Below are 11135 nucleotides of genomic sequence, written 5' to 3'. Positions count from 1 at the left end.
GTGTTAATGATATTTCGATTCAAATTGAAAGAATGACCTAATAAGATTTGTCATTTCTCTTCAAGCAGCTGAAATCAATTTGATGAGCTTTTTGGAAAGGAGCTGAACATTGGGAAAATAGCATTTGTATGCCCTACCAGCACTCACAACCTATTTTTGATCATTAGAAAAGTGAAGAAATTGCTTTCCCCTTTTATAATTTTTATATTTAATAAGTTTTCTCTCTTTATTTATTTCTCTCTTTATTTAAATAAAATATTAATAAATACTCAGTTTTTTAGAAGATGAAAATTAAATATAATAATATTTTGGAGTTCTCCAATAGAAAATGTTTTTAAATGATTGATCAGTTTTAATATTGTTTGGAAAAATTTTTAATTAGAAAAAATTCAAAATACACCTTTTGAAAAATTATGTTTCGAAGCCTTGCTCAGTTCCGAGAACGAGTAGCCATTCCTAGAAGGATATATTTCAATGAAAATTAAAAACTAAGAATCAATGCTTAATTTCAATAAAATGAACAGAAGACATAGAATGAGTCGTTTTAAATGTCTACTAAATTTTAATTTAATTACATGTACATCTATTTAATAAAATAATTTCTCTCACTGCATATTTCAAGTTCAGTTTTTGTTACTTTGTCATTTTCTTTTCCTATTCTCGTTATTTCTTGCTTGTTGACAACAATCAATAATCTCTTTATAAAATTGTTTGCGTGCGGCTGTGTTTAAAACTTTGCAGTTCAATTTGTCGATAGAATCTCCACATCTTTTGCTAAATTTTTCAAGGGCTTCTTCATTAACAAAATTCTCGATGGCTTTCATTGCTTCATATTTATCATCTTCATATTTGTCATTATTATAATGGGACACAATCCCCGTCATTATAGAAACTTCGTGCTCATCCTGATGTTTTGTGTGACATTTAGCGAAACATTTGATGCTATTGTCTAAATCATCTTTAGCATGGATTTTTCTTGAGTTTCCGCTCAAACATTTGCGGGAGAACTTTGGAGATGAAGTGTATGTCAATCCTTCAACTGTCTTAATGTGATTTTTAGAATGATATTTTCCCTCATCTTGATGACTTTTATCTATGGGAAGAAATATTTAAAGCATATTTTATTTTCTTTAGAACAATACCAAATTTTACCAAGAATTTTAGCGAACAGAAAGCAAAAACCGTAAATAACTACTCCGAGACGCCCGGAAGCACACCAGTAAGTCTGAATGACCAGACTCCACGACAGCATTGGCTGGAACTAAGATTGAGTCTTAATGGTCATCACCGGTCACGGTTCAACCGCTTCCGAAGGAGGCACGTCCGCTCAAGCATTGGTAGAGGTTAGCTGACTCATACTATTTCTATACCCACAGGACAGTGAGAACCAATCAGCATTACAGAACTCCGGGAGTTGTATAAAATGCAATATCGTTCTAACTTAGTAGAAAAAAGATACACAGTATATTTTTGCTACATATTCTTCTTAATTAATTTGTTGATTTAAATATTTGGCAAATGCGTTGATGCTGGAAACGGTATCGGCCTGCTTAACATTCACTGTGAACTCGCATATTATGTTACATACACCTCTTTTAAGAAGAAGTTTTTAAAATAATATTTCGATACATTTTTTATTTCATTACATTTTTATTTATCCACAATGCTTCAGAAAGACAGAAATTTCTCAAAAATTTATTTCTCGAATTTTTTTGACAGATTTTCCTATTTTCTTAAGTAGATAATTTTAATTTAATAAATAAATAATGTAAATAAATGTGCAAATAGGCCTCAATACTCTTAAAGGGGATAATAAATCTGTTTTATAAACAATATAGACATTTTTTTCTGTATCTCTAGCACACACGACTTTTCTATCCTTTATTCCTATATAAAACTTATTTAGTTTGCCGTGCATGCCCTGACAGTTCTTTTGGCCATTCCATATCATCCAGCATACTTATTGGTTAGTTCCGTTTTATATAAGTTTGAGATTTTGAAAAATGATGCTAAGATTTCGAATTTATCCAATCTTTCAGGACTGGATTTGAGAGGGAAAAAAATGTGAAATAACTCACAAATACAGGACTCTTGGCCTTCATTTATCCAATCTCCATTTGCTTCGTAAAAAATCGTGCACACGCTTGTATTGTTATCACTCGAATTATCTGATAAGAAAGAAAAAGTAGCAAAAGTCATTTTAAAGTAGTTAAATATATAGAAAAATTCACTGTAAATATATATTTTTTTAATGCATGGCAACAACTAGAGAAAATCTATTATTTCCAAAATACTATAATATTTATATTTTGATTATAATTTGAAAAAATATCGAATATTGATAACTTAACACATTGACTGTTGTCATGGGGGTCACCGGTGATTAGGGGGGGGGTCATATAAATAACATTGTAAGAAATTCAGTGAAGCAATAAATGTGTTAATATTATATGATAGCAATCAACTGTAAACGAGACTTTGTAAAATTTATGAAAATACCAACGGGAGTGCTTTTTTTCAGAATCTTCTCCAAACTGGTTAATAAAGGTGTTATCTCTAACTATAACACACGCACGCACGCATACATAACAAACCATAATAAGTATCAATTCATACAACGTGATAAACAGCACTTCATCACATGAAACTTCTCTCATAAGCAAGTTGTGCATCGTGCTGATAAAGTTCTTAATGGTAAAAAAGTTTTATTTTTAATTTATTCATTTAAATTGCTTATCCTTTATTTGCTCTGTATTTCTTTGACATACATATATTTTAGAATTTGAATTAAATATTTTCCTTTTTATTCATTTTCTAAAACTTTATACAATGAATTATATAAGTATATTATAGTTTTCTTTTGATATTTCAGAATTTGCTTAAGTTACCATTATTAGACTTGGACTAAACAAAATCACACTGACGCTTTTCTAATCTATTTAGTTAGTTTCATTCAGATGTATTAGATTACATTTTTATTATTTTCACGTGCATGAAGTGTAGAGAAAGTAGTGTAGAGAAACATAATAGTGAAAAAAAGTTCCAACTCGTGAGTATGACGTATCTCCATTTTTCAAATTTCTCTGAATTCTAAAATCACATTTTTGGCTTTATATCTGTCTGCGTGTCAAATAATAACTGAAAACACTTTGAGCTAGACAGAAAAAATTAGTTTTTATATTTCTAGATTTTTCTTAAAATTTGAACAAAAGAAATTTGGTTTTAAATTTCTAGATTTTTTCTCAAATTTTGAATAAAATCCATTCATAGAAAATCTCTGTCTTCCAGATCGAGTAAAAGTAAACTCAGTAATTACAAGAACGTAAAGAGTTAAGCTAATACAATTTGGTACATATGTTTGACATCTATTAAATAATAGATTTTTTTCTCATTTTGAACCAAAATTATCAATAGTATTAATCTTCTGTCGATTTTTCTTCACCATACATATAAGCTTAATAACTCATAAAAGCAGCAGCATTTAAGAATTTAATGTGATAAGATAGTGATTTAATGTGATAACTAAAATTACAGTTTTCTGTTAAAATTTTGCTTTAAAATGTTTGAAATAAGGTATCCCAAAATGTGACTACATTTGTAGTTCTGCGTCAAATTTTGATTTCAATTGATCGAAAAAAAGGTGTCTAAAACATAAGTCGCATTTTTTGAGATATTTACTGAAAGATAGGTTCAGTAAATATCTCAGATCCATGCCAAATATCTATATATCGTAATTATAGTTAGCCAATGTCGTGTAAGGCATTCACGGTTTTCCCAAGATCCACAGTTTTATGTGGAGAAGGTGGGATAGCACCTTTATCGGAGAATATGCGATAAAGTTTATACCTATGTATTATTTATATATATTATTGCTATACATATTTATCAACTGTTTATAAAAAAATAAGGTGATAAATATGTACACCAAAGTGTGGTTGACATTTTTACATTGGTACATTTTTTTTGTTGAGAATTTTTGCCATATTACAAAACGATAAGATGTAAATAACAGACTCAAATGTTCTTAATAATGCAGATGCTTTTTTAAAAATGTCATATAAGTTGCCATAAAATGCCATATAAGTTGCCATAAAATGCCGTACACAACTTTCATAGAACTAAAATAAAGCATATTGTAACATTCTCCGTTTCCCAGCACTGATAAGATATTTACAGCCAGCTGTGTCGAAGCTGTTAAATACTAAACTCCTCGAGATAGCCAGGTGGTGGATCTTTTCACCTGAGTGGTCTCGCATCTGTTCACAATGAAACATCCGACTACAATGAAAGACCATATGTGGAATTCCTCGTCCAATTGATAGTACCTTCAAAGAGAAAGGGGTGTCCAAACATCTGGATGCTAAATGTTTCTCATTGTGAAAGGACTATGATAACTCCGTGTACCAGAATAGTCAGTTGTGAAAGGTGCGTCACAAAAGGACTTTCCCACGACCAACTGGCGCCACTGAGAGAGCATATTGCTGAACCCCGATTGGCCACCGAAAGAGAGCTCAAATGACCAATGTAAATTAAGAGGCGGAGATTGTCTCCAAAATAAAGTGCGGAGGTTTTTTTTAGGGAGAGGAGAAGAAACGAATTTCAGGCAGACTGTTGGATTACGCCCACGGAGTCCAGGGGAGTCCGAGAACTACCCCTGGAGTGGTCGTGTTGACTAACACCCATCACAGGGGTTCCCTGTGATGTTGTTTCTCCGTATTGATGGAGAACTGAGTTTCAACATAAACCAACGACTTCGACTGTTGTATCTCCTACTACAGGTGTAAATATTTATTAAACCAAGATTAGAACAAGTTGTTCTTTTGTATACATAGGGCTGAAAAATAAAGAATTGTCTGGAAATTCTGCTTCGTTATTCGATCAGTTTAGATCAATACATTATAATATGAAACATAGGAAAGTTCACTCACTGACATTGTCATCAAAATCAGCATTCGCATGAAGAGGTTCGCGCGTTCTGTGCATGTCATATAAGTTGAAATGCTTACATGGCGAATAACTAGGCTCATCTTGTTCACATGCAAAGGGATATCTTGAATTTTTATAATCAGCGCAATGCTTGAATGACTGGTTACTATCAGTTTGTTTGTTGTTTCTATTATTCAACGGCGATTTGAGCCGCATTCCGCGATCAGAAGATGAGCTTAAATTGCGATTTGGCATTGATCGAGGACGACTAGGAAGGATTCGAGTAACTGACACACTGCTTTGCAATTTGCTGCCCTTTAAAACTGGCGTCGCTTTATTCTGGATTGTTTTCTGTGACGAATTGCAACCGAAGTGCATTCGATTAAGTTCTCTATTTTCTACTAAATTACCACTAGTGCTCCGCTGGCTTTTCCGAGGTGACCTGTGAAGCCACGATGCTCGGAAAGTCACTTTTCCACCTTCTGATTCACTTTGGAGGTTTTCTGCTTTGCTTTCAGTGCTACAATCAGAAGAGAAATTTCGGGAGACCTTTTTTTCACAGCGAGGAAGGCAAGCGGCTTGATCTTTTATTTTTCTTGAAATTACTACTTCCTCCGAAATTAATGGACTTTTTGCTTTAAAGGTAAGCTGTTTCTTAAAACGTGCCGTTTCCATAGAAGGCAGAGATTTACAAGAAATTGGATCTTTCCCTGTGGAACAAAAGTAGAGTGAGTTATCGAGATTGAAAAAAGAATTATATCATTTTGATATAAAGTTTTTGTGTTTATTGATATTTCAAGTTATTTAGTGATATTTTCATTCTTCTTTAACCATGCCAGAGGATACGTTCAAAAAATTAAATTAAATTGTTCATCAGTGATATAGATCCAGCTTAGCAGCAACGCTTAGATTAATTTGGAAGGAGCTCATAATTTTGAATCTTAGGATTGATTGATTTGATTCATTTTATGCATAATAATCTAATTAGATATACTAAAAATATTTAGGGTTATGCCCTTAAAAATTAAAACGTATCAATGTTAATATTTTTTAAAAGTGTTTTGTTTTCTTTTAATCGTATCTCACTAAAGCTATGGGCATCTATATTTTTGCTAGTGTTGCCACCCAAGTGAATTAGTTGTTATTTTATGTGGCTTTCTTATTTCAAACAGTAGATGCCTCTATCAATATGAATAAATAAAAAAACATTGTAAGGTTATATTTTCTAGCACTATTCTTATCTATTTTTGTCGGTTTTTTGGCAGTTCAAAGATTTGCCACTGAAGATAAGGGAGCAGCTTATTTATATATCAATAGATATAATGTTGAAATATAAATTGGATCTAATATAGCTCCTAAATTTTTTAATGCAAATTTAAACTGAACACCTAGAAGTTCCCAAAGCAGCAATTAATATTTTGATGGACAATTTATAAAGAACAATATATTTATATTAGAAATATTTTTTCGAACATGCGGCAATGAAATAAAATACCCGAAAACGTAATGTAAAATGATTTTGATAATAACTTTTGCAGAGCTAGATTTTAATTTATTACATAGAAAAATGAAAGTACATCTCAATCACTAGATGCAGTTCTGAAATAGCTTATGGTACCCTAGAATTATTAAATGGATAAAAATAAGATCATGAAAATTTTAAATTCAGTTACATACTTTTTTTTATTTTCATTACAATCGACACCTAGATAATATTACTACTAGTAAGTCCTGCTCTTTGTCGTTTGTGCATTCGAGTCTTCGTGTTGAACAAATATACTTATTTATTATAGAGTCTGTTGTACTGTTTCCCTGCACCCTCGCTACAGTGAACTTTTTAATTTTAAGGAACTTGCGGATTTTTGCAAGGAATTTTTCTTAACAAATGCTTTCGGTAAAGGATATAATACTCCGCTTGTGGATCATTAATTCTATGCTATGAGTCAGAGCAACGGCCTTTACATTTTCAATGTTTATTGTGCAACTATAAATTGAAATAATTCTTTTAATGATTGGATAGTTCATGATGATTACTGCAGTTTATTCTATTGGGGATTTTTCGTACAAATTCTTTTGGCACTTGTTTCTTACTTCAGAATCCTGAGTATAGAGTCCTGACCTATTTGACATGCCTGGCAGTGCACAGTCAGGGGTGAATGTAGACATTGATGAAATCAAGGACCATCAAAACAATTTTGTGCCTATGATCTCTATTCTTAAATTGGCTCATCCAAGTTGATTGATATTACTAAAGAATGAGATGAATATGCTAAGTGAACAGTTGACCCTAAATTTCATTATAATATCATAATATAGATATAATTATAATATCATAAAAACTCATTAGTGTGAAAATGACAATTTTTTTTAATTACGAAATTTTTTTCATATTTTTATGGTTTTTTTTTATAATATTGAATAATCAATTTCAAAGTCTTTAAACTGTTTTTGACTATTAAATAGTTTATCCTAATACTAAAAATTATGTTTATCTGAAAACCAAAATGGGAAATTTTTATTCGTAATTCTGTGCATTATTAAAGGGGGGGGGGAAGATACGAGAAAGCTAAAAATACAAAATTTGCTGTCATTTTCTTTTAGTCTTATATGAGTCAAAAAGTTTAGAACAAAATTACTATATTATAAACTATAATTCAAGATCCTAAGTATCTTTGATAAACACCTTGAAAAAAACTTACTGCGTGCTCTTTCGTATCTTTTGATAATTTCTTGTTTTTGAATATCTCTAAAAATGTCACATAGCTTTTTTCTGGTGTATTTATTTTGGAAACTTGGTTCCTTTTCTGGAAAATAGAAAAATATTCATATTATATTACACATTAGCATTAAGAGTTCCCAAACTGCACTAAAGATTAAGCTCCAAATTAAATGTTCTCTACAAACAACTATCTGGATAACTGCGGCATTAGAAATAAAGCATTTTTTTAGAACTGACCTCAGTGTTTATCGTACATTTGCACATTGTTTAAAAGAAAATAATTTTCTTATAATTTTTGCAGTAATATTTCCCAGTATTGTAAATGTAAATAATAATACTATATTGGACTTTCAAGTTGGACTTAGACTTGGTGCTTCCAAGAGCTAAATGAAGAAATTTTAGGAATGAATTGGTTAGATTTAATTATTACATTTAGTTCTTTATAGTAAAAACGAGAGTACGTAATGTAAAGTGTTGGATAATTTTTAATTTTAAAAACAAATATTTTATATTTTATGCAATAAAAATCTGTTTTTTTTAATAATTTTTTTTCTGGAGCTATTTTTTTTCTTAAGTCTTTTTTAACGATTTATTATTGAAATTTAAATTTGAAAAATTTTTAAATTATTTTTGCACAAAAATAAGTTTTGCACCTGTTTCAAAATTTAAAATTTTTTTTCAATGATGGTAATTTAATAACTGTTTGAATTTTTGCAGAATTTTTCAAAAATAGTTTTTTTGCCCAATTTTCGACAGTAGATTGCATTATTGGCCTGAAATTCAAACCGTTTTGATATTTTCATCAAATTTGAATCACGTATATTTCTTTCGATGTTGAAAGATAAAGAAATAGGATTCTGTTTGCTGTCTGTGTAATATAAAAAAGTTAAAAGATAGATCAACCGAACATTTACATTTTTAATAATGCTATGATGTTATGAGACCATCTGCATTAGAAAGGTTCTTGTACACAAACACAGCTTCAATAAGACTATTAAAATATCGCGGCTTTAATGTCAGACAATTTGGCGGAATCATGGACATGAAGGCATATCTAAACGATTTATCTGAAAATAAATGTAATTAAAATTCCTTGGAAACCAGCTGGTCATTTAAAGTGACTAATCTGCCATATAATCAAATTTCCACTGCTAAGCAGAGTGATTCAAAATCAATCAAAATCAATCTCACAATATCAGTAAACTGATATTGCGAATCTGGTGTACAGAAACTAAAAATATCAGTTAGAAAGTTAAGATAAAGAATAATAATAAAAAACTATAGCTAACATTGTTACGAGAAAGCAAAAATAATAAGCAAGTCGTGTTTACATTAAATTATTTCTTTATGTTATATGTAATGTTTCATGCCCCACGAATTGATTGATGTTTCAACTTTTAGTAGGAAGTCAAGGAAATCCTGCAATTTAGAAGCATCGCTTTACTTTCTCGCCTGTATATTAAATATATTTCAGAGTTGCTACAGAAAAGTGCCGGCCACTACCTGTAGCATTATTATACTTGATATAGTCGCTCAAAATGCAAAAAGTATTTTATGTAAAGTTTCATTTACTTATAATTCAGTTGGTAGTCCTTCATATTATCAACGGATGCTAAATTGAAAATGTTTGTGATGCCAATGCAGAATGACTGCCATTTAAAAAAATATGCAAATCTAGCCTGGTAATCTAAAGGGCTGTGTCTACTAGCAAACAAATTGCTACTAATAGGCCAAAAGGAATTTTTTTTCATGTACGACTTTTTTGCACTTTGAATAATGATATACGATGAATAAAAGGATATATACCATCTCGAGAATGCATGCTTATTTCTATTCATCTGCGTGTGTCCGTGTATCAGATCAAGCCTTCGTTTAATCGAAAAAATTCTGAATCCCCCTGTTTAAGTGGTTAGTAGTAAATTGAATTATTACCCTCAATACTTTTCAGTTTTCCAGGCCCTTGAGACTTCCACCAATGATTGAATCTCTTAATCTCTTCATCCAGCTGGGGACACGCTTCCTGCGTAGTAGAGTAGACGAGTCGCCCATTCTTGAACCTGTGAGTCGATGAGAAGACCTTCACCACATTGCCTATTCGAGATTCTTCAGTGTACAAAGTCAAATCCACTTCCGAAGCAGAAGAGGCCGTCTCTATAGATGAACTCTCGATGTCGACGAGTCCTCTACTGCGCAATACCATCAAAGGATCATTCGACTCATTGGGTTCGCAGAATGAAAATTTCTTGTTTATTTTCTTTGCCGGGATTTGTTCTATAACCTGAAGAAGAATTGGTTAAAGAAATTTCATTGTGAAGATAATGATTTAGTTATTAGCAATCAAATTAACAGCGATGGAATGGGTTAATAATTCTACTCATGAGATTTTTACTTTCTCGTATACAAAGAATAGAGAAGGCATTGTAATCGTCAAAAAATTCGAACTCGAAATTTTGACGCATCTCCACGTTTTAGACTCTCTTGGTTCCAAAAAATACATTTTTGCCATTATGTCTATCTGTGCTTAAAAGATAACTTATAAATATTCTGACGGATAAAATTTCATACACGATCTTTACATCAAATTTATAGATTTAAATAAAATTTTGAGTAAAATCCATTTAGAGGAAGTCTCTCTATCTTGTTATTTGAATATATGTTAACACGATAACCGAAAACGAAGAGCGCTGAGCCGGTGTCTTGGCATAGCGGTAGCGCGTCTTCCCCGTGATCTGGGCGTCCTGGGTTCGAGTCCCGGTTTGGGCATGGTTGTTCTTCCGTTGTTCTATCTGTGAGATGTGTGAATGTGCTCTCCTTCAAAAAGGGGTTGTGCAAGCGAATGAGTGATGCATGAGTAGCAAAGTCGTACTCTTGCCCCTAGTTAGCATTACTAAACAAACAAGAGAAGCTTCCCCACCGGCTTAAAATCGCTGTCTTCGTAACAGCGGGCTTGTCCATGGCAGGTGCCATAAGAAACAACAACGAAGAGCGCTGTTTTAACCCAGAGAAGATGTATTTGTGATCTGCAAGTCAAAACTTATGGATGGATCACAAAATAACTGGTTTTCTGCTTGCCCTAATTAGATGCTATTTTCTGCAATCTGTTTTAACTACACCATCAATTTAATTGCGTACAACAGCAGCAATATGAATTTACCAATTTTAAAGCTGATTAATATTTTCATCATCAAATAAATTGAATGACTTGCATCTGTAAATTATTAAAACCCTAGCGTTTATTTTAACATCGAAACTCTGAAATAAATGCACTAAGAAGTTCGTGTGATAATTTAACTCCACGAGATGACGTTCTGCATTGTTTTCGATAATGGCCAGCAGCTTGAGTTCATCAGGGTTGGATCAGAGCTTGATACAATATTATTCTCTGAGAAAATCGCAACTGGAATTCTTGAGGAAATACAAAGATATAGCTATCCATGTCGACTGGTGCATTAAAACACATCACACCCACAAATATGAGAGGTAAACTCAT

At 31.8% G+C, this 11135-nt stretch overlaps 1 protein-coding gene across 1 annotated transcript; it reads right to left on the bottom strand.

Annotated features, from left to right (window-relative positions):
• Positions 1-641: 641 nt before the first annotated feature.
• LOC129962371 (uncharacterized) lies at positions 642-9845 on the bottom strand. The gene is made up of 5 exons (XM_056076119.1): positions 9578-9845; positions 7626-7730; positions 4929-5636; positions 2079-2168; positions 642-1093 (listed from the first exon to the last, which is right to left on the bottom strand). The coding sequence occupies exons 1-5, from the start codon at positions 9843-9845 to the stop codon at positions 642-644; spliced, it is 1623 nt and encodes a 540-aa protein (XP_055932094.1).
• Between the last annotated feature and the right edge of the window lie 1290 nt (positions 9846-11135).

Source organism: Argiope bruennichi, chromosome 1, assembly GCF_947563725.1.
Source record: "Argiope bruennichi chromosome 1, qqArgBrue1.1, whole genome shotgun sequence".
Lineage (NCBI taxonomy): Eukaryota > Metazoa > Arthropoda > Arachnida > Araneae > Araneidae > Argiope > Argiope bruennichi.
The sequence above is the reverse complement of the archived record's forward strand: the minus strand, read 5'-3'. Positions and strand labels throughout refer to the sequence as shown.

Excerpts from the sequence above, each read along its gene's own strand:
- LOC129962371 (XM_056076119.1), bottom strand. The coding sequence starts at position 9,845 with ATGGTATTGCGCAGTAGAGGACTCGTCGACATCGAGAGTTCATCTATA. Across the intron at positions 2,169-4,928 it reads TGATTTTGATGACAATGTCA|ATAATTCGAGTGATAACAAT; the intron begins GTGAGTGAACTT and ends CTTTCTTATCAG. Across the intron at positions 1,094-2,078 it reads AGGCCAAGAGTCCTGTATTT|ATAAAAGTCATCAAGATGAG; the intron begins GTGAGTTATTTC and ends TTCTTCCCATAG.